The sequence below is a fragment of the Phaenicophaeus curvirostris genome, chromosome 28, assembly GCF_032191515.1.
Source record: "Phaenicophaeus curvirostris isolate KB17595 chromosome 28, BPBGC_Pcur_1.0, whole genome shotgun sequence".
Lineage (NCBI taxonomy): Eukaryota > Metazoa > Chordata > Aves > Cuculiformes > Cuculidae > Phaenicophaeus > Phaenicophaeus curvirostris.
Genome location: NC_091419.1, coordinates 1,853,220 through 1,877,458, shown reverse-complemented (window position 1 = coordinate 1,877,458; position 24,239 = coordinate 1,853,220). Strand labels below are relative to the sequence as shown.

The window sequence follows — 24,239 nt, the reverse complement described above, 5'->3', positions numbered from 1 at the left end:
GCTGGGTTACACAAACCTCCCATTCCCACCCCCAGCTCCCACCCCCCTCCCCGCCCTGGACTCACACGTCCAGCAAAACTTTAGATTAATTAAGGAATGGTTATTTAACAAGACGATAAAAATGCACACAGCTTTGGAGATGTCCGGGAGCTGGATGTCCTGTAGGTCTGCAGGTGAACTTCACCGATCCAAACCGTCCTGGTGAAGGGCAGCAGAGCTCAGCGAGCTGGAGGCTCCGACTACCCAGTTTAAGACACTTTCCTTGCTTCCGACTCCAGTCCAGGGTCAGGCGTTGAGTGGGGTCGTTATCCAACCAAGAAGCAGCTCAATGGTTTGTTTTTCATTTGCGGTTTGTTGGTTTCATTTTCTTTTTCGCTTCTTTTTATGAGTAATTTGGAATAGGAGAGTCAAAGGAGATCAGGGAGGAAGGGAGATGAGGTGGGAGAGGACATGCTCCCCCTTCCTCCAGTTTCGTAAGCACCAGAGTATTCAAGTCTGTCCGTTCTGAGATTCAGAGCTGCTTCAGCAGTCAGCAGGCAGAAACTAAACCTTTCTCATAAGAGCAGCGTCGTTTTGGTTGGGGTCCCTCATCATCGTCGTCTTCTTCCTCGTCTTCCTCCTCCTCTTCCTCCGATGATGAGCTGTCCAGTGTTAAATCCACAACGTCGGCAGCGGCCTTGCCGTTCTCAGTGTTGCTGTTTGGGGTGGGCAACAGCCCGTTCACATCTGAAGAACCTGAGAGGTGGAGGAAGAGAGGGCTTGTTAGGACACTTCAAGCCTAGCTGAGGGATCCTCAGATACTCCCGGTCTCTCACGGCTCTACGGTAATTCCAGTATTTCAGTTAGAAGAGACCTACAAGAGTCACCTCATCCTGACCACCTCAGGGCTGACCAGGAGTTAAAGCATGTTCTTAAAGGCAGCGTCCAAACGGCTCCAACACACACAGAGGCTTGGGGCATCGACACCCAATCCCCATCCCTCCTCTCCTCAGGGACACGAGGAGCCCTGGCAATGCTGGTCATCTCTGGAGAAGCTGAAAACGAAGGGGCTATCCAGAGGAAGCTCTCCGAGAGCCAAACTTATGCTCCAACATCACACAGCTTCTCCCAAGCCAGTAGGGGAAACTCCAGCTTTGCCATTTGTGCTCGTTTCCTACAGGAATTTAAGGTCTTTAGCCCCAGAGATACTCACCTAGGACTAATATTGGACACTGAGGGCTGCAGCTCCGCTCTTTCTCAGCTCTGATGGGACACCAGGAGCCATCCACCAGGTACTCTATTTCATCCGCATCTTCACATTCTGTTAGGATCTTTGACAGGAGTCTGGACAAGAGAGAAGATGCCATTTGTTAAGCTCAAGGCAATCAGCAGAATGCATTTCGTGACAGGCAATCAACCTGGATCTTCACCTTAAGCAGCCCCGAACTGAAAAGACATCTGGCGTCAGGTGAAGGCTGCTGAGCAGAACAGGCAGCCCTCGCAGTCACAGGCTCGGTTTGTTTCCCATAAAACAAATACAGGTTCTGGCAGTGCAAACCATTCCAGGCTTTTCTGACAGAGTACTTAGACCATGAACAAACTTTTTAATTACATGCAATTAGAAGACAGCCTTGCCTCTTCACCCAGTTTACCACACCTGCAGTACCGCCTCCAGAGAGATGTCCATGTCCCGTCTAGAGCTGCTTCAGAGCTGGAGCAGGTACATCCACACCAAGGACAGAATATCCAACAAGCAACACTTCACTTCCTTCCTATTTTTATTTCCCAAAGTCACCACAGCAGCCACCAAAATAACACAAGAAAAACAAGTTCACCACTGAAAATGCGCTCAGTGCAGAAACCTTGATGTCAGCTACCTCTCCTGGCAGATACGAACAGGAATGCTGCCCTTCCTCTGGGTCACTGTTCCTCAGAAACCAGGTCCTTGTTTTATTCCAACATGTCCCACTATTTGCCTGGCACGTTTATCTGGACACACTGTTGGAACTGCTGTTCTACAAGGATTCCCTTCTGGATCTGAGTGTTTCTCTTTGGTGTAAAGGAGAGTGAAGAGCAAAATCTTAAAGGCTCAGGAAAAATATTCATGGCATGCTGGTAGGAGAAAGTTTCTGCTTTCTCCCAGCACAAGAAGGAAATGCATTTCCACAGCCAATCTCGTTATCCAGCAGAGCAACCACCAAGGCTGCAATTCCAAAAAAGCTGACAAGGCCAAGAAGATCCTAGACTCCACCAACCTCCTCAGGGGCCTACACCCCTTCCTTGACTAACGACCTCCGCTACAACTGCCAGGTTCCCTCCAGCTGACTTTCAGGGAGGTCCAGATCACCTTTACCCAACAGAACCAGCACCAAAACCCAATTTTGAGCAAGAAAGACAAGGAAATCCGTTGAGCCTTCACAACTGATGACCTCCTCCTCATCCAGGAGAAACACATGCATTGCTGACCTGTGGAGGTTCCCCAGTCCAACCCCTTGCAGCTTCCCCTTCAGCCTTGGCAGCCTTGTTAGAGATCTCGAAGGAACTGGATTTTCCTGTTGGTGTTGGCCAGAGGACAAAGCAAACAGGTTACCTAGGCTGCTTCAGACTGTCTGAAAAGCCACAGCTCCTGGATTAAATCAAGACCTACAGACACAGCAATGCTCTGATTGTCACCAGCCTGGCTCCGAGAATGCACAATGAGGCTGAGACCCAGACGCTCGTTTTGCTGCCCCGTGTGCAGCACCGGAACAGTTTCTCTCTAAACATTCCCTGCTTTTGAGGGAATCTGTGTTAGAGGCCAATTATACAAGCCATGAGGGTGGAGATCAATTTCCAGAAGCCAAGAACTGTGTGGCTTGCTCCACCAGTCCTCGGGGCTGCTCTCAGCTTGGCTCACACCACTACGGATGTCAGTGGTCCTGGCCCACGACACTGTCTCCCCATGTTCTGAGGCCACAAACCTTCATCTTGGAGTGGGGGGAGGTTATTGCTCACATTAATTCACTCCTTGTTCCTTCCTTTACTCGTGGAAAAAAAGGCAAGCAGTTTACTGTGCTATTCTCTAGAAGCAGCCTCTGAATTCCAGTTTTCCAGCTTGCCCTCAGGTGGCCCTGCTGTCTGCTTTGCTCCTCCTGCAACCAGGAGAGGGAGATTTCCTGGTTTTCAGAGCAGTCCTCCTGGCACACAGCTGCATTTCGAAGCTTTGCAGTATCCAGGCTCTCTCAGACACACCAGCATCACCTCCAAAGTGTTCTTGTCCTGCTGACCTGCAGCACTCCAGCTCTCCCAACTTTCAGTGAGCACTCTGCACTTTGGGAAAACGGCAAACTCAGTCCAGAGAGATGGGAAACCCCATTCCCACATGGACCAAAAACCTCATGACAAGTTGAGTGTCAAGTGTAAAGCAACCTTTGCCCAATTCATGGCTGGAGAATTCTGGTGAGACCGCACCTCGAATCCTGTGTTCAGTTCTGGGCCCCTCCCCACAAGAAGGATGTTGAGGCTCTGGAGCGAGTCCAGAGAAGAGCAACGAAGCTGGTGAGGGGGCTGGAGAACAAGAGGAGCGGCTGAGAGAGCTGGGGGTGTTTATCCTGGAGAAGAGGAGGCTGAGGGGAGACCTCATTGCTCTCTCCAACTCCCTGAAAGGAGGTTGCGGAGAGGAGGGAGCTGGGCTGTTCTCCCAAGTGACAGGGGACAGGACAAGAGGGAATGGCCTCAAGCTCCACCAGGGGAGGTTCAGGCTGGACATTAGGAAAAAGTTTTTTATGGAAAGGGTCATTGGGCACTGGCAGAGGCTGCCCAGGGAGGGGGTTGAGTCCCCTTCCCTGGAGGGGTTTAAGGGACGGGTGGACGAGGTGCTGAGGGACATGGTTTAGTGATTGATGGGAATGGTTGGACTCGATGATCCCGTGGGTCTCTTCCAACCTGGTTATTCTATGATTCTATGCCCTCCCTGATCAAGAGCCCCTCCCCAGCTTTCCTGGAGCCCCTTTCCGTCCTGGAAGCTGATTTAAGGTCACCCTGCAGCCTTCTCTGCTCGAGGCTGAACAACCCCAACTCCCTCAGCCTGTCCTTGTACAGGAGGCTCTCCAGCCCTCGGATCATCTCCGTGGCCTCCTCTGGACTCACTCCAACAGCTCCATGTCCTTCCTGTGTTGAGTCCAGAACTTCACACAATCTCCCCCAGTGCTTTTACAGCACTACTCCAACTATGACACATTCACAGTAAACAGTGAAAAAAAGAACATTCTTCTTGCAGAAGAGACAGGAGCTGCCTTGCTGGGAACATGGAGAACCGGGATTCTGGTGCAGCTCTGTCCTGCTGGCCCAGACAGGGCAGGCAGCAGCCAGACCCAAATGGAACACAACTTTGCAGACTGCCCTTTGCAAACCCACTCTAGAAGTGCTGTTCCAAAAGCTGCTTCCCTCCCAGCAGACCCCACTTGCCCCAGCATCCCCTCCCACACAGCAGGGAGCCCCCAGGGCCCTCCGAGCACCCAAAGGCCCTGCGGCGCAGGCCCAGCCTCTTAGCAGGGATCCACAGGCACTGGGAGTCCCCAGAGGGAGCAGCCTGGGAGGGGCCCAGGGAGCTCAGGCAGATCCACAAAACTCCCAGCCTGGACAACATATCCAGAGCATTTCAACAGTGTCCCTCCAGTGCATCTCAGCCTGCTGCCTTTTTCTCCTCTAGGCATGCAAAACAGGCATCTTTCCCATCCCTGACACCAAGGTACTCACAATGGCCACAGAAATTGTACTGAGCAGGCACACAGACTGCACAAACGCCTTCCCAAAGACTGTGTTTTGTACCTCTGTTTCAGGGCAGGACCTTCTGTTTGACAACTGGCAGAGCACATCCCCTTATCACATTTACTGCATGCCCGGAACTGCTTGGGAGTTAATAAGCACCTCACAAGAAAACAGGAGGATGTTTCTTATCAAAAATAATCTTATCCAGTGCTTATAAAGTGGTTTATTCCACATAGGATGATACTTGTCAGCTAAGGCTGCTAGCTGTGCAGGTTCATCAGCCTGATGAAGAACGAGGCAGTAAGTGCCTGATTCTCAAAATGCCTTAGTGTTAAATCCAAACATTAAGAACGTCAGACAAACAGCCAAACCTTTCTCTAACACATCAAGGCAATTAAGTCAGAATCATAGAATTGCTTAGTTTTGCAAAGACCTTTGAGATCATTAAGTCCAGCCGTACCTGCCCACTACTAAACCAGATCCCTGGGCACCTCACCTACTCCCTTTTAAATACCTCCAGGGATGGTGATTCAACCACCTCCCTGGGCAGCCTCTGCCAGTGCCTGGGAACCCCTTCCATGAAGAAATTGTTCCTGATGTCCAATCTAAACCTCCCCTTTGAGGCCATTTACTCTCATCCCACCACTTTCTATTTGTGAGAAGAGACCAGTGCCCACCTCTCCACAACTTCCTTTCAGGCAGTTGTAGAGAGCAACGAGGTCCCCCCTCAGCCTCCTTTTCTCCAGGCTAAACAACCGCAGCTCCCTCAGCCACCTCTCATAAGGCTTGTTCTCCAGCTCCTTCACCAGCTTCGTTGCCCTTCTCCATCAGTAGAATAAGCTTCCAGCTTTGTTTTGAGGTGAACTTCAATCAGGTGCATGGACCAAAAGACAAGATGCTGCACTCAGTGGAGAAAAAGAAAGGGGCTGAAGACAAAGGAGTGTGCACACTCACCCATCAATTATTAGCTGGTCATAGGGTGCTGGTTTGTCACACACAGGGCACATCCACGTGGGCTTTTTCTCATTCATCTGTAGGTAGAAGACTGCATCGAAGCACTGCAAGTGTGCACAGGTCTCCGCCCGGCACGGGACAGACAGCCGCATCTTCACAAGCTGTTGAACCAAACAGCAGAAAGTCAGCAACAGAACCCACTCAAGCAGCCACCAGTTGGGTCTCCTAAGCGATAAGTTTGTTTGTTTGCAAAACTGGTCTGGCTTTCTTGACAAAAACAGGCTAAAACATATTACAAAGACTTACCGGACAGATAAGCGAGACACGGACCCCTGTAGTGGCAATTTCACTGTCTGGATCCAAGCGTAGCTTCTCTTTTACTGCAGTAAGAGCAGAGGGCACAAAATTCAACAGATGCAAACTTAACCCTTAGCAACAACATATGGCACGGGTCAAGCAGCCCAGCGACAGCCCCTGGCTGAGTACGATCATTTTTCCTATGAACCTCTGCCTGTCAGGGACAGAGGACACCAGAGACTAAACCTGCTGTGTTTGACTAGCCATTAACAGCCTAGGTGAACCAAAAGCCTTGTGCGTGATGAGGCAGCTTGTGGTCTCCAGACCAGCTGCAGAATTCCTCAGCAGGCCAGGAAGCTCACGTTTTCTTACAGATCTCCTGTCCCAACCACCCAGCTCTCCTAGGCAAACAGCATGCGCTGCCTCGCATCCAGGCAGAGTAGATGAAGGAGCAGGGATGGATTTAGGTGGTGGGATGAGGGCAACCCTCCGCGTGCTGTCTGCTAGCTACAATGTTAATGCTCTCATATCCACCTCTTATTAACAAGCTACAGGCTGGATGCTTAGGGTACAGAGGAAATCACGCTGCTGACCAGCTTTTCATGTTACTATTACACCAGGCAGCCAACCAGGAGTTAACTTTATCGCCCTTTGGAGGGGACCTGCATACCCAGCATTGCCACAGAGAGGGTAAGAGTGGATAGACAGAGCAGTAGCACATGGCAAGACTTCTGGATTGAAGTCACTTTAGGTTTATCTCGTCATTGGCACAAAGATAATGAATTATATTCCCTTCTGAGAGCAATAGCAACAAGACAGAGATAACTGCCTCCCTCTGCCCCTTGAAACTCAGAGAAAGCACTGCCAGAAGCGAGCGAACTTAGGATGAAGACAAATTGACTGGAAAACACATCCCACCCTTTCCCTATCCGATAAACAAGCCTTCTCTCTACTGGGCTGTAACTCTACTGTTTATCTGCTGGCCGTTTATTGCAGCAGCCTGTTTCTGGGAACTACAAACAGACCCAGAGGTACCAGAGAGCTCAAAAAGCAAGGCAGCCACGCAAAACCAGGCAGAAGCAGTGATCCAGCAGGCATTTGGAAAGTGCGAGATACTAGGAAAGCAGGTAGAGAATCCTGCCGCAGTGTTGCCTCCTGAAAGGAAAACCCAGAGGGGCTGCAGGTGAATCGGAAAGAGCAGCAGACGTGCAGGTCCCATGTCAAGGGGAATCAGCACAGAAAACTGGCTTTAAGCTGCTCCACAACTCCTAAGACGCGGCTGCTGCTCACACTGCTATCTGAAAAGGCCTTTGACACTTCCCATCACCATTTTTCTTTGGAGCAAGTCAACCATTTATTGTGACCTTTTCAGATCATAATAAGATGTCTGCAAACAATAAGGCTACACACCATTTTGCAACACACAGCTCTAATTAGAGAGCAACTTCTCAGATGCAAAATTCCCCAGGAGATTACAAGATTTGGGGTTGTTTTCTGCAAGTTAGGAGACTTTGCAACCAAGCTTAATTTTTTGGTAAAGTTCTTGTGAGAGCATTCCTTGTGCATCAATTTCTGTGATTCATGGGAAGGAGAAATAGAATCACAGAATGGCTTCGGTTGGAAAAGACCTTTAAGATCAGAGTCCAGACCCTGCTAGGTCCGCCACCAGATCATGTTCCAAGGTACAAAATCTACTCTTTTAAACCCCTCTAGGGATGGCAACTCAACTCCCTCCCTGGGCAGCCTCTGCCAGTGCTTGAGCAACCCTTGCAGTAAAGAAATTCCTCCCAATATCCAGCCTAAATCTCCCCTGGCACATCTTGAGTCCATTTCTCCTTTTTCTGTCACTGACTGCCTGGGAGAAGAGACCAACCTCACCTCACTACAATCTCCTTTCAGGTAGTTGAAGGCAATGATAAGGAACTCATCTCCTTTTCTCCAGACTAAACAGCCCTGGGTTCCATAGCTGCTCCTCATAAGGCTTGTTCTGGAGCATCCTGATTAGAATCCCTGCTGGCTGTCCGAGGGGTCTAAAATTGTCACAGACACTACCTGGTGTGGAATGTTCAGCACCTGCTGCAGAAATGCTGCACTCGACATGAAGATCCAAAGCTTGGCAGCAGCACATCCCACAACCTGCAATCAGCACCTACAGACCAGATGTGCCTGAAATCATCTCCCCCATGAACTACAATCTTCCTTCAGGACTACGATTCTTATACTCGGAATAAGCTGCCCATATCTGTTTTAAAGATCATCACAGTCCCTGGTATAAGTTCTCCCATGTAGAATTAGACAGTAAGAATACTCTCTCCAGTAACATCAAATAAATGGAATCCTCCACACTCATGAGCTGCAAGTCAGATTCAGCCTTGGAAAGGTAATCCCCTCTCATTTTCAGTAACATTTTGCATTTGCCTCACACCATGATGATTTACCTGAGCCGTCTATAATAAGCATCTCTCGGGATCATCTCTTCTCAGAAGCTCTCAACGCATATGAAAGTGCTGGAGGTGAAATCCTGCTGCCAGCCCCTCAGACTCACAAGGTGTTGGGGCAGCAAGACATTTTCACCAGGATCCCTTGCTCCAGAAATCTTCAGAAATCGCATGGGTCAAGGCCAAGGTGCTATGTAACATTCATCAGCTCATAATTACTCAGGTGAAGGCATGAAGCCATTCAGGTCAGAATGACACAGGCCCTCAGCAGAACACGCCACGATACAACCTGAGGACAAATCCTAAATCCAGCTGAAGTGATTCAGAGCTTCCACAGAGCCATGAGAAACATGATTTGCACACAGATTTGGGGCAGTTTCACATAACTGACGTACACCTTAACAAGTTAATTCAAATTAAAAGTGGTTTTATACAACTGGAAGAAAGAAATTGTATCAAACTCAGTGGCTGTTCCCAAGCATGTTTCTAGCAGCCTGGCAGTTAGGGATGCTGCAGTCCCACAGGCACAGAGCGGACTTCGTAAGCAGATACACTCACCAAGCGCTTTGCAGAGTTCTGGATGTTTGATCCCAATGGTTTTCAACCTCTGCAGCAGCTCTGCTGAAGTCATCTGCCGCACTAAGTATAGCCCCACAGAATAGCTCTGATGAGAGAAGGAGGGGAAAGAATGAGCAGGGCTGCTTTTTTGCGGTCATTTGGGCAGTTCTGTGCGATTCCCTTCAGGACGTACCTTGCCGTAATTCCCCCAGGTGACAGTGATGCGATTGGTCGCTGCAGACAAGTACATGAGGTGGGTGAGGTTGATGGGACGACAGGGCCTTTTAGGTTCCACGCCAGGTTTGTTTGATGGGTAGTAGCCCTAAGGCAGAAAGGTTACATGTATTTAGATATGTTTCTACTCAAGATACTTCCATGTGGGCACATCTACTCATTAACCTCACTAAATTCTACTCAGCCACTGTTCTCAAGGAGAGGAGTAGAAGGGAGCTGAACAGATCAAGCAAGTCTCTTTGCAAAAAGACTTCACTAGCAACACAGCTAATCCACTAGAAAATTAATTTTAAACTAAGCCGTGCGCTTTTATACTCTAGCTTCTTGTCTGCATTCATCAGGAAAACGATTTTCTTCTAAATTAGACAAGTCCTTCCCAAGCTGGCACGTCACAGCTCCCGGCCAAGCTGACTTACCGGCACTGAGCAGTAGCTATGGTTCACTTTCACCGCAATGTTGGGAGGGTACTGATCCTCCTGAGGAGAACTGGTGTCGGTATAACAGATTCTGTAACGAAATGACATCTCTCAACATCCCTGCACTGCCTGCATGTGCAAAGCTCTCAGTACATCACCGGCTCCCAGCAGCCCAACCATCCCCACACCAGCCCTTGCTCCCTCCTCTGGCCAACGCAAAGCCCGTTCCGCTCGGCTCTCCCAGGTCAGACGCTGACTTGATACTTGAGCAGCACAACCTGACAAACTGCTGATTCCTACCGCAGCACTAAGTCAAGCAGCACATGGAGGAAGAGATTAGAAAGTAGAATTTAAGGTGCCTGTGTTAGTCCTGTGAACAAACTACTGTCAATTATCTTTGTAGCTATGAAACCCACATGAAAACGTCATCTCTTTTGGCAGTGCACTCCCTCCTCCCCTGTTCTGATGTTAAACCAACCCAGGGCCCAGACATACCTTAGCACAACCTGAACTGATTTCACACCAGGCTGCAACTCCCTGGTAAATAAAGAAGAAACAAACTTCAGATCACTTATGTAAAAAAACCCAAAACACACACACAGAAAACCAAACCCAGGGCAGCCAAAATCAGCTGCACTTTTGCCAGACTCAGGAGCTTTGGTCTTTTCTTCACTTTACAGAATTTTACTCACATTGTACAATTCCTTCTGCAAACATCAGTGGCCCTGTAAATTATTTTTTTTTCCTAACACATCATCCTACAGGCTTTCTCTGGGTTTACAAAACTATAAAAGTGTTGGGTGAAAGATTCCCATTTGCCTGGCATCCTTTGGCTGATCTGTACACATGTACAAAAGCCAGGTTTTAGCTTCAGGTCTATCTGACAGTGCTCTTCAAGACTCTCTTTGTCCAATTACTCAGCTAAAGGTGCTCATGGAAACCAAGGAACCAAGTGTTAGGGGAGCAGCAGAACCTCTGTCAACACTGTTAATGTTTGCAGTGCTCTTCGTAACAGGGTTTCAGATGCTAAACATACTCTAGATTCTGCACAGGGTGCAAGGCATTAGATAAGATACAGAACTATGGAATCATAGAATAGTTTGGGGCGGAAGGGACAAAAGCCCATCCAGTTCCACCTCCTGCCATGGGCAGGGGCACTTCCCACTGGATCAGGGGCTCCACGCCCCATCCAACCTGGCCTTGAACCCCTCCAGCGATGGGGCAGCCACAGATTCCGTGGACAACCTGAGCCAGGGCCTCCCCACTCTCACAGCAAAATATTTCTCCCTAACATTTCATCTCAATCTCTCCTCTTTCAGCTGAAAACAATTGCCTCTTAAAACCGATGCCCAAATTAGTCTTGATTTGCCTCAAAGTGCTTCACATTCCAACTCAGCGTTTTAGTATAACTATTTGGATTTTGGGGGTAGAAGGGAAGGCTTCTCAGCTCAGCTGGCAGGACCTGATGTGGTTGGTTTAGACGTGGGGGAACACACCTGGATTGCCCCCCAGGCAGCGGGAGAAGGCAGATCTATGCCGAGTGATCCTTCTAGATGAGGAAAGGCTCTCACTGAAACCCCCACTATGGAATATTTAAGCTGTGTTACTGACAGTGAAAGTTTGCTCACAAGTCTGACTACATGGAGAGAAGAGCATCAGGAATCAGATACAAGACATGTGGTCTTTACACCTAAAGACTGTGGCGTATCAGTTCCTTCAAACAGCTTCCCCTGCGCTGCTTCTGTTCGCCAACTGAGATCACAACCACAAACTGGATACTCAAGACACTTCATCTTTCTCTGATGCTACAGTATGATTTTCCAGTATAGAGCAACATCTAAAGGCTTTATGCTTAGTTTTGGAGGGCCTCTTCTGCACTGCTGTCCTTCACGGCAGCAAGGACCAAGGGAGCAGGTCAGTGACAGAAGAAGCCTTGCTGCCTGCCTCAGTATCTCTCAGGCGTTTCTTTGTTTGCATCAAAAGTTGCACCGTGACAGAGGTCAGGGTAAATCCTAACCTGTACAAGTCATTTTCTTATCCAGTCGCTATAGACTCCTTTACAAGCAGGGAGCTCTCTTTCAGATGCAAACAGGGTTACATGTACAGCTTTTGAACTTTTGATGCAAAGCAGAAGCTGCAAATGTTCACAACACAAGCTCAATGGAGAATTTAGGCCATCAACGATTTCATACTGCCTTTCCTGCTATTCAAGAGGAAGATTAGGGGAGCAGAAGTGAAGCCTAGGGCTTAGATGGGTGAAGTTGTACCTCCCACCTCCCACAAAGTTACTTGCTTTACACAGAAACAGCCCATCTGCTGACGTCCTCTAACAGTTTCCTTGCAGAGCACAGAGGCTTTCACAGAGAGGGAACAGAGGAATTACACAGACCCCTTTTCTCCAACTGTTAATACACAATGAGAAGTACCTGGAATTCCTGATCAACTCCACTTGTCTTGGTGTTAAAGCAAAAATGCACGGACTTTCCTGAAGCTTCTCGTTATTCTGGGGAACTGAAGAGGAAAAACAAACACTGTACATCAAACTGGCAACACCCAGCTCTTGGACACTGCTAGGCACATGGTGATTTTTACTGTTCTGAGCTCTGTTTACTTCCAAGTCTGGTTTCCTCCTGTACAGCTGCACGGGAACTCTGATCATCACGTACTTTGGCAAATCCACTGTTGATTAAACATTTATCGCTTGTCTGCTTTGCCTGTGAGAGCTAACAGAGCACAGTGGATTTGGACCTGCTTTTTGTTAACTTTTCCTGAAATAATCTGTGAGCCAATAATCGTGTGCTTGTGTGTAAGGACAAACCATAAGTAGTGTCACAGTGTGGAGACAAAACCCAAAGAAGCGTAACAAGCGATCTATGCATGACATGAAAGCATGAAACCACCAGACTGATCAGACCAATTCTGGAAAAGAAAGGAAACAACAACAACAACTATCAGCTTAGATGATAAAAAGCATCACAAAACAAGCTGTAAGAGACAAAACATGACTTGCAAACACCTGACCTTGAGGGTGTGTGTACAGGCAGGGTGTTAGAGCTCTCCACTTGCAGAAACACTTGCTTGAGAACCCAGCATTAATTGGCCTTTTGTACATTCATAATTTTAAGATCAAATGCATTTAACATGGTTAAAATTAAGCTTGAGATGTGGAAAACTTATGCAACTACTTCTGTCTGGTACCTTGTCTGAAATTCAAACACGTTCTCTTAGTGTCAGGACACGTTTCCAAGTGAGGCTGATGCCCTGAGCTGCTGAAAGTCACAGGACAAACACAGAGAACAGGGAGTGATAAAACAGCTCCCCCCCGCCGCCGTTTAGCAAGAATAGGATGCTTTTCTTTGCATCACTTTAGTTGCTAGTTTATTGAGAGCCAATACACCAGCACTTGAGAATGAGGAAAGTGCTTTGCTGTCTGTGAATTAGATGAGGTGAAGGAAGGACAAAACCTCAGCAGCTCTAGGGTCCCGGAAGAAGTGGTGATGATCCGATTCACTGACTATGGATACTTTCCTCCAATAATTCAGCTTGGAGAATGCAAAAGGGGCTTTCTTTATGGACTTTTAATTTACTTCCAGTTTCCACCCCAATGTCTCTTGAAAAAAAAAGAGCCATCATAAAACAAAGTGTTTCATACAAGCTGGTATTTTTAGAAAGCGATAGAGAAAAACAACAAAAACTCTTTTTAATATCGCTGCTTAAATAACTGTCTATAGAGACAGAGTGTCCTCCTGATGTTCAGCTACACAAAGACAAAGCAAACCTGATTAGGAAAATTGAGAAGCTGTTCATGTTTTGTTTTGCATTTCTATCAGCTTCCTCTTCCCCTGCAAACCCAAAGCACCTGGCTGCTGAACGCAGACTGCATCACAGGCTCCCAGCAGCAACACAGGTAAAGCACCCAACCAGTTTGCTATCACCTCTCCAGTGCAACTTTCCACCATCAAAACCAGCTCACTATTGAATTTCCAAACAGGGGGTTTGCTCGCTTTCACAAGACATGAAATAGCTGCTGACAACAACTGTGCTGAGGCCAAAGACCCCACTACCCCGTACGGAGCAAGCGGGGCTGCAAAGCACCAGCTACCGATGGTGCTACCACCAGTGCAGGAAAACAAGAAACAGCCCAGTGACCACGTCTCTCTCCTTAGTTAACAACACTCCTCTTTGTGCGTGAAGTAAGAGAAATGAGCAGCCACAGCAGCATGTGCTCCCCATTTGCTTTCTCACTGTGCGGATCCTTCTCCAGGCAGGATTCCAGGAGTCTTTCCTCACTGCGCTCACAGAACACTGCTGGAGAGCCACGTGAAGCTCTCAGTGTTACCTGAGCAAAAGAGAGCTGACGGGAAATAAAAAAGTCAGGAAGACAGTAGACTGCTGAATGGACTTGGGATGTGTCCACACGTACCTTGTTGCCAGCAGGAATCGGAACAGGATGTTTTGGAGAATGTGCATGAGAATGTTCCCCAAAAGACTGGAATTAAAACTGCTCTGAGACAGAGCTGCATAAAGACATGATTCTCTTTCAAAATCTTAATGCTGGAAAATGAGCCCTGGCTCCAGAAGGTGCACTTAGAATCATGGAATGGTTTGGGTTGGAAGCTCACCCAGTTCCAACCCCCTTGCCATAGGCAGGAACACCTTCCACTGGATCGGGTTGCCTAAAGCCCCATCCAGCCTGGCCTTGAACGCTTCAGAGGACCCACTCAGCCATTCATTTCTTTGCTGAGCAGCCAGAAAACGAACAGTTTTTAAAAGTGAAATACGTTCAGATAATTGAGTTTCATCCCTTCCCCAGGACAGATGCCTCAGCACACAACTCAGTTCCTCAACTTGTAAAATACCTGCTGGGATTGATTTATTTTAACAGTTGTCAATAGCAGGAAATCAATTTTTAAGATCAAGCTTGATCAGCAATCCTCAGAATGAGTCAAGATATAAAACTTCCAAATCCCAAAAGGATATGGCAAACCACTTTCAAGATGAGCCCAAAGTTATCGCAATGGACTCTCATTCTGAGGAGCCAACATATCCACAGTTCTCGAGCTGCTATGCAAAATAAGGACTCCAGAGATTTGGGGGGGTTGGGGTTTCCCTGCACCAAAGGGATTTTTGCTTTGGTTTGCTTTTTTTTTGAAAGGTACCATTCCTCATTATTACACTTACTGGTCAAACTCGCTAAAGAAGTTAGGCACCCCTAGGAAAAAGAGATCCCACTGTCTTCTCCATGGCTGGAGATCCCAAAGGAAGATCAGCAAGGGATGAGGTGCTGGCAGGAGGCTGCTGAGGGGCTGAGGAGCAGCTTTCGAGCCTTCTCTCACATCTCTACATCTCAAACAGCACAGCACAGGGCACAATACAACATACAGGGTTGGTTTTTAACCCTCCCTGGCTATTGGAACTGCTGTGACAAGACAGAAGGGGTCTGGAGAGACAGGGCAAGGCGACTGCATGGCATCTTTTCTTGCTGTCAGCAGCAGAAGCAGCGCACTGCAGCTTGTTTAGGTAGATACATCAACAGTGCAAACGTGTGCTTTTCTGGGATTCCTTGGAGACGGCCCAACGCAGTGGGGTTTGCTCTATAAGTAGGTGAATGCAGTTGCCTTTGCCGTGAAATCAATGGCCCTGTTTACAGCAATCAAAGTCCAGCTTCAGAGGAGGTGGCTTAAGCAGCAGATTTACTGCTTGCACAGGACAGGAGAGCCCCACCAGTGCTGCATGGCAGGGATTCTTAGAAGGACAAACCAAAACAAACGCTGTTTACATCAGCAGCAGAAGGACCTGCCAGCCTGCCCAGCCCTCAGCTTCCCCAGCTGCACTGCAAGGTCTCCTTCAGCATGCCGCACAGCTCCAGGAGAGAAGTCAAAGCCTCAGCACCTACAGCGAGTGCCGACTGTCACAGCCAACATTTGGGACAAAACATCATCCCAGATTCCTTACAGTGCTTTATTACTGCCAAAAGCTACATCCACACTGCCCAGGAAGATGAAAAGAGGATGAGTGCAGGGACCAGCGAGGGCCTCAAACACCACAGAGCTCACACAACCACTCTGCCTGTTACCTCCTTACAAAAGAATGCAGAGAAGATATTGGAATTCATTCCCTCTAGAAAGGATTCTGATCAGTCTTAATTGTACGCCTTATCTACCCAAGAGAATTGTGGCCATTTCAGTAAATTAGGAGAACTCTTTGCAGTTGACATCCTTAGACCAAACCAGAGAGCTGCGGCAGAAGCCATTTCCATGCACATAACCCAAACGCTGGACTTAATACTTAAATGGACTGAAACTGTGCTTGCAGTTACCAAATGTGGGGTATTAGTGGGTTCATAACAGAGCTAATCTGTCTGCTTTTAGCCGAAGCCACCTTTGTCTACAGTCTAACAGCAATCTGATATCCCTCCAGGGAACCTGCTTGCCTACAGACCAGAAGAGGCATTGCCCACCTCACCTCTGATCTGAAGGCAATCGCCTCCAAGAGGCAGGAGAACCCATTCATTAAGGAAGATCCTTCCAAACTGAAGTCCGGCACATACAAATTAAGCTTCCTGTGCTCCCACCATGGCTTAAAATCCTTCTGTTGTAGCCTAGGGAAACAGGGAACTACAACAGCAGCATGGTGCTTCTAAATGGACTCGAGACCTTAAATCTCTTTCAGGCACTGCCATGTTCCGAGTTTCAAAGCTTGCCAAGGACCTTATGCTTGGTCCAAACACTGAATGTGAAATCTGGGAAATGAAGCATGAACTGGTGCAGCTTCACAGGGAAAAACACTTATTTTTTCTTAGAGCACTTTGTTTTATCATCCCTCCACATGACGCTGAGCCCCATTTGCGGGTAAATTCTAACGACAGAAGTTATTCCAGAACCACATCCCAGTGGAGTCACTTGGCTGCTACGGGTAGCAATGGGGAGCAGCTGATACCTGTACAGTGTTGCAATAACCCCCATTTTACAGAGAAACAAACACTCTGGCATTCACATCAGCACAGGCAGACAGAATTACAGCTGCATTTCACCAGGCTGGGAAAATTAAACACGCCTAAAAGGTGTTGTTGGGCTGGGAAGAGCTGACTGGGACAGTGAGGAGCAAACATTTCACGCTCCGCTGTCCACCAGTGATCTCCAGCAGTGGGCAGGACACGCTTATGGAAAAGGAACACCAGTCCCACACACTTCAGGGAACAGGCGGACCTGAGGGACAAGCAAGCTCACAGAGCTGAACTAAAGTCAATGAGACCTTGCTCTGATCTGAGGGAGAAGATTGAATGTTAACTCCTAACAAATCCTGTTAATAGAAGGAAGTGTATCCAGGCCTTTCTCCCATCTCTGGATGCTTCCACCTTTTGGGAATTTGTCTGTCTTTACTCGAATGCATTTGCATTCCTGGATAAAAAATGCCAACCTGCACTGAAGACGTAACTTCTAAAATATTTAAGCTTTACATTGACAGTCACCCCTCGACAGCTTCAACAATCACAGCGTTAACATGGTTAAAGCCTCCAAACCAGATGGAAATTACACAGCTATAAAGCCTGATGAATTACTTTCCATACCGTCATCTGCTTCCCTCCTCCAACCCACGTGCACAGCAATCATTTATTTTCAGCAAAGAGAGAGCAGCTTCCCAAGTTCGAGGTTCATTTGGTAGCAAGGCCTGGCATCACCACCCTGACTTTAGGAGACATTGAGGCTCAGACGACTATAACGACACTTCTCCGTATACGCTGCCTTCACTACAAGAACATTAACACCAGCGACAACATTCTTTGTTTCTCAGAATTAAATAACGAACCATCAGTCTCTCAGCCCCAGGGTGGGAAAAGCATTTCTGCCTTTCCTTGGTGCCCCTCAAAATATACAGCATCACGCACAAAGAACTGCAACGAGCACTAAAAGCAAGACAGAAATGCTGTTTGATGTGGGTAACACCCTCTCTCATCCACAGAAAGCTGTAGGTCAGGTATTTTCAACACTGGAAAACCAGCATTAGCGTAGGTCGTGCCAGCGCACCCGCTCGGTGCAGATGAGATGCCAACACAAAGATTTCCACCGATACACTGATGAATGACAGCGATGGGAGGCAGTTTATGATTCACAGCAAAAGCCCGCAATGTGCAACACAGCAGCATTCCCAACGCAGGGCATGAAAGCTACAGCCAAACAAGACAGGCTTTCAAATCACGTCTCCAAGTGACCGCATTCCTGTTCCAAGGAAGGGAAAAGAAACAGATATAAATATTCTGCCCTAAACTCTGTGAGGGAAGAGATGGGAGGAGCCACCATCCGATTAATCAGCCTCTCCCCGTCACAGGACTTTACAGATCCTCGACAACATCGCCAGTTTTTCACACTTAAACCCATTTCACTTTTCTCTCCCACTGTACACAAGCACACAGAAAGCTCACCCAGTTCTGTGGGCTTCAGCAGCTCATCCAGGGTCGTGTAGAAGGGAAGCTTCACCAGCCGAACCTCAGGCTTCGCAACTTTGGGTGGCAACCTTCCCAGTCCATTAAGGTATTTCCCATAGAGGGCAGGATAGTCAATATTAGTGCTGGAGATAGAAGTCCGAGCAACAGTGCTCCCACGGTCATAGGATGAATGTATGGAGAGCGCCTCGGGAGATCGGTGCGGCTGAGGCTGAGCGACTTCGGAGCTCTTCTTGGCATAGCGAGTCTCATAGAGCTCCTTGATTTTCTTGAACACTTCAGGGCTGCAGTCAAATTGCACCAATTGCAATGCTCTGGTGACTAGTTCATGTTTAAGTCCGCTTTTACTCCTGCCAACAAAACCCAGCAACATCTGAAGATCTGAGACTCGGAAACTCATCACCATGTTCTGGGGGATAAAAAATTAAAATTGTTCTTACAGTTATAACAAGGAAAAGTGTCAGCCCGCGCCATTCTCTGTAACTGGAACCCAAAATACTACAAAATCCCATATAAGACAGCCCCCAAACCTGTTCAACTCAGCTTTATTCACCAGAGAAGCACCTCACTTCCTAGGTACCTGTTTGTGTAAAGCAAACACAAAGGAGACCATCGATCACTCCAAGCAGAGATGCACCACAACAGTTGTCAAATAACTCAAAACTCATGTGTGACAAACACTAAGCATCCTCAGGACATCTCGACTTGAAGCAAGAAGAAAACATCTCAGCCAGTGGGTCCCATGCGTGAGAGTGCATCAGCTCCTTCCCCACAGAGGCTGAAAGCATCCCAGCTTCCCAGGCATCTTTGGGTAAGAGAGCTACGTTAAAAATCGGAAACATCATTAGTGTGAGTCAAAGGACAAAAATGAACAGGAACTGGAAAGGCAGATGGCATCACAGTGAACTGGGGCCACCAGTCCTTTCACGCTGTTTTTCAGTGGACTTGTACATCATTCGTACAGGCAAAACCCCTCTAGAATCCCTCCTCCAGACACGGGCTCTTCCAGAAAACACCCTGTATTTCAGCCTATGGGAAGACACTGAAGGACTGTTAAAGCAAGCAGTGTGTTCCCATGAGAACAATGCCTCCAGACCCTATCCGGGTGCTCTGCCAAGCACTCCCCCAGGATCCCAGCCAACAGCTGCCTCTGCTGTTGTGCTGGTACCATGGATTTCAGTGTTTCGATAAGCAGTTACAAACTCTCTGTCTCCAAAAATCCACCCTCTCTCTCAAAGGCAGCCTCTCCCCGTCAGCAGAGTCAAAGACCACATCATGCTACAGAGCAGCTTTCCATTGGACTGAGAACTAGGAATGACTTCTGATCAAATTGCCGCTAGAGCCTGGCGTGACCAATATTCCCGTTCTCTCTCACAACAAAACAGTCTTACAAATGCACAGACAAGCTCATAAAGGACATGGCTTTGAAAATTCAAGCTGCCCTGGAAGTATCTCAACAGGTACCTGCACGTATTCACTTGATAATCTTCCTGGTTTGTGGGAAACAGGAATTCAGAAGAAACTCCAGCTGTCCCAGTTACAAACCAGAAGCAGAGACTCAGCAGGCCTCTTCTCAACCCACTCTTGTTTGGGGATTAAATAAATGTAAAAAAGCATAAAAATCAGATTTCTGTTGAAGTCAATACTAGCCTTGTCATTTCCAGGAATAAGATGGCTACGGATTGATTGATTGATTGATTGATTGGAGATTAAAAAAGCTTCCACTGACTCCAGAACCATTAAACGATCACTGCTGCATGTGTGGGAATCAAACTACAGAAGAAAATGTCATTGTACTTACTCCCTTTTCATTAAATCTGCCATTTAATCTGGAAGCCCAAAAGATACTACACAAATGTCAGAGGTTGTAGCTAAAATTTTTGGCAGTCGCGATGCATCCCAAAATACCTTTGATGACGGGGAGAAAAGGCAGATAGCTTTAAAGAGGAGAGAAATGATGTTTAATCACCAGGACGTCAGGATTCTTCCCGTTGCTTCCCTAGATACCACCCGTGCAATCTGGGAGGAATCATTTCTGTGTTGCAGTTTTCACAAAAATAGAGCGTGTTTGGTCTGCTCGGAGGCACTTTGCAGATAAATTGCGTTTGCAAAGACAAATACATCAGGGCAGCACAAACGTTCCAGTGGTGCAGTACCAGGGCCATCAGAGGAGCCGAGCAGGCAGGTATTCCTGCAGTTACTGCTCCGACACAACCAGTGACTCGGGATTGTTGCTGTCTAAAGAGGAGTTTGAGCTGACAGTCTCCTACAGTTTACATTAGGAAGGATTTACAAACCAGAAGGATGAACAGATTTGAGCAGTAAGAGAACAAACTTCAAAGACAACTCGCCAACGAGGCTTGGACCTGCACAATATTACTATCAGTAGAGGCCATATTAATTACTCAGATCATGGGAATCATAGAACAGTTTGGGTTGGAAGGAACATCAAAGTCAATCCAGTTCCACCCCCCGCCATGGGCAGGGACACCTCCCACTGAATCAGGGGCTCCAAGCCCCATCCAACCTGGCCTTGAACCCCTCCAGGGATGGGGCAGCCACTACTCCTCTGGGCAACCTGGGCCAGGGCCTCTCCACTCTTATAGGAAAACATTTCTCCCGAACACCGATGCCCCTTGTCCTGCCCCTCCCCAGCTTTCCTGGAGCCTTTTTCAGTGCTGAAGGCTGCTCTAAGTTCCCTCTGGAGCCTTCTCTTCTCCAAGCTGAACCCCAACTCTCCTAGTGTGGCCTTATAGCAGAAGTGCTCCAGCCCTTGGAGCCCTGTGGCCTCCTCTGGACCCTTTCCAACAGTTCCATGTTCTTCTTATGTTGGGGATTCCAGAACTGGACTCAGAGCTCCAGGTGGAGTCTCAGCAGAACAGAGCAAAGGGGCAGAATCCCCTCGTCACCCTGCTGCCCCCACTGCTTTGGATGCAGCCCAGGACACGGTTGTCTTTCTGGACTGCAAGTGTACGTTGCCGGCTCATGTTGAGCTTCTCATCGCCCAGTCAGTCTATTCCTCCCCCAAGGCAGCCTTGAACATGCGAGGAGTCGCTTCAAACACCTGCTACGCGGACAACCATGCTGCCTTGGAAGCACACCTCCTCCAGAGGAGAAGGGCCCAGCAGAGGGAGAGGGCAGGGCCTCCTATAGCAAGCCTCTTCTAAATCTTATTTTTGCCACTGTCGAGCCATATCCTCATGGATGGGCTGATCCTGCCAGTGCTAAACACTTCTCATATCACACAGAATCACCAGATTGGAAAAGACCTCCAGAATCCTCGCGTCCAACCATTCCCATCAATCACTAAACCATGCCCCTTAGCACCTCATCCACCCATCCCTTAAACCCCTCCAGGGGAAGTGACTCAACACCCTCCCTGGGCAGCCTCTGCCAGTGCCCAATGACCCTTTCTGTGAAAATTTTTTCCTAATGTCCAGCCTAAACCTCCCCTGGCAGAGCTTGAGGCCATTCCCTCTTGTCCTGTCCAACTGGAGTTGCTCAGTAAGCACCCTTGGCTTCCTCGTGACTCTGCCAGGTGTAGCCTGCTTGAGTGCCACTGGCCAGCCCTTCGCAGTGCCAAACACCAGCAGTGGGATGGGGCGCAGTCCTGGCTCCCAGAAAGGTGTTGGTGAATAGAGATCCCAAGAGAAAGGGAGGAACCTGCAACAGAGTGCGGGGTGTCCTTCCTCCAAAAAGGCTGATGGGGCATACAGACCCCCTGGAAGCACTCCCTGACTTCAGGCATGGTTGCTGTGGAGACCCTGCACCTCATCCCACTGCAGAGCAGCTACAGAGGCTGCCCCAGGCCTCCCTGGCGAGCAGGTGGCTCTGTCTGTCCCCCTCCTCAGCCCCCAGTCATGGTGAGCAGGGGGCTCGGCTCATTCCCTCACCACAGCAAGGAGAGGGCTCTGCCCATTCCCCCTCACCCCCTGGCCCAGCAAGCGGGAGGCTCTGCCCATCTGCTCATGCCTCCCTGGTCCCAGCAAGAGGGGGGCTCTGCCTGTACCCCCTCCCTTCACCACCCTGATCACGGCAAATGGGGGGCTTTGTTTATCTACCCCCACAGTGGGTGGGGGCTCTGCTCATTGCCCCTAACCCCTTGGTCACGGCGAATAGAGGATCTGTCTGTCCCTCCCTGGGCCCCGGGTCCCAGCAGGATGGGAGCAATGCTTGTCCTCACTCCCGATCACCTCTGCCCATCACCTCTGGTCATGGCAAGTAGGTGGCTCTGCCTGTCCCCCCACCGCAGTGAACAGGGGGCTCTGTCCATCCCTCCTCACCCCTGCTTGCAGTGAGCATTGTCTGTTCCTCCATCACAGCGAGTGGAAGCTCTGCCTATTCCCCTTCACCTCTCTGTCATGGCGAGCAGGGGGCTCTACCTGTCCCCCCCACCCCCTTCACTGACCAGTCATGGGGAATGGGGGACTCTACCTCCCCCTCCTCAGCTCCCAGTGATGGTGGGCAGGGGGCTCTGCCCATCCTGCTCCTACTCATGGCAAGAGAGGGGCTCTGCCTGTCATCCCACCACAGTGAGTGGGGGGCTCTGTCTACCCCCCTCACCTCTCAGTCATGGCAAGTGGGGGCTCTGCCTGTCCCACCTCAGTCACAGTGAGTGAGAGGCTCTGTCTGTCCCCCTCCTTGTCCCACAGTCACGGAAAGTGGGGAGGGGTCTGCCTGCCCCCTCCTCAGCCATGGAAAGCGGGAAGCCCTCTCTGACCCCCTACCTCTCAGTCACGGAAAGTGGGCGGCTCTGTCTGCCCCCCATCCCTCAGTCACAGAAAGTGGAGGGCTCTTTCTGTCCCCCCATCATCCCTCAACCATGGAGAGCAGAGGGCTCTGTCTATCCCCCCTCATCCCTTAATCACGAAGAGTGGAGGGCTCTGTCTGCCCCCCCTCATCCCTCAGTCACGAAGATTGGGGAGGCCCCTGTCTGCCCCCCTCGCCCCGGTCCCGGTAACCAGGCGGGGCTCTGCCCGTTGCCCCTGCGGTCACGGTGACGGGTGGAGGGTGTCCCTACGCGTTCCCCCTGGCGAACAAGGGGCTCTGCTCGCCCCCCCAACGGCCGGGCCGGCGCCACCGCGGAGCCCCTGCACCCCCGGGTCCTTCTGCGCGGTGGCAGCGCTGCCGGGGGCGGCGGGGGGGCCCCGATCGACCCCCGGGCCAGGCCCGCAGCCCCTGAGGTAAACGGGGAGGAAGGTGGTGAGGGGGAGGGTGGGGGGGGCGGTCCCGGGGCGCCGCCCCCCCCCGGCTCGCAGCGCCGCGGCCGGGGCTGAGGCCGTGCCGCCCGCCCGAAGGGAGCCGTCCGGCTCGTCCCCGGCCCCGGCCGTGCCCGGTGAGGCGGTGAGGGCTGGGGGGGGGGAGGCGCGGGGAGGGGGAAGCGGGTCACTCACTTTCGCCTCAACCAGCTCGGCCGCCATCTTGGCCTCCAGCGTCCAGCGCGCCGGGAACCGCCGCGGGGTCACGTGACGGCCGCGGGCCGGGGAGGGGCCGCCGGCGCCTGCCGCCCGCCAATCCGCGCGCGCGCCGCGCCGCCCCGCCCGCCGCGCATGCGCACGGGACACGCCCCGCCCGGCCCCGGCCCCGCGGCGCCTTAAAGGGACCGCGACCCGCGATATGGGGGGAGGCGGCCGGTTTGTCCGTCCGTCCGTCCTTGTCTGTCTGTCTGTCTGTCTGTCTGTCTGTCTGTCTGTCTGTCTGTCTGTCTGTCTGTCTGTCTGTGCGTGCATGTGTATCCGCCTGTCTGCCTCTGCCTGTCTGTGTCTCTCTGTCCTTGTGTGTCTCTGTGTCTGTCTGTCTGTTATGTGTCTGTCTCTGTGTCTATCTGTGTCTGTGTGTCTGTCTGTGGGGCTATAGAGAGGCGTCTGTCCACGTCTGTCCTTGTGTGTCTGTCTGTCCTTGTGTGTCCGTCTGTCTGTCTCTGCCTGTGTCTCTCTGTCCTTGTGTGTCTGTCTGTCTGTCTGCATCCGTCTGTATCTATGTGTCTGTTCTTATGTGTCCGTCTGTGTGTCTGTTTGTCCTCGTGTGTCTGTTTGCCTGTCTGTGCATCTCTGTGTCCGTCTGCCTGCCTGTCCTTGTGTCTGTCTGTGTGTATCTGTGTGTCTGTCCACATCTGTCTCTGTCCATATGTCTGCCTTACATGTCTGTGTGTCTCTGCCTGTGTCTCTCTGT

The 24,239-nt window shown here is 49.9% G+C and overlaps 1 protein-coding gene across 1 annotated transcript; it reads right to left on the bottom strand.

Moving 5' to 3' along the window:
• Positions 1-55: 55 nt before the first annotated feature.
• Positions 56-23,588, bottom strand: PIAS4 (protein inhibitor of activated STAT 4). Its single transcript, XM_069878119.1, has 11 exons — positions 23,462-23,588; positions 18,048-18,477; positions 12,052-12,136; positions 10,121-10,162; positions 9,626-9,716; positions 9,169-9,297; positions 8,976-9,081; positions 5,989-6,062; positions 5,683-5,843; positions 1,193-1,323; positions 56-735 (listed from the first exon to the last, which is right to left on the bottom strand). The coding sequence occupies exons 1-11, from the start codon at positions 23,486-23,488 to the stop codon at positions 530-532; spliced, it is 1,482 nt and encodes a 493-aa protein (XP_069734220.1). The 5' UTR covers positions 23,489-23,588; the 3' UTR covers positions 56-529.
• Positions 23,589-24,239: the final 651 nt, after the last annotated feature.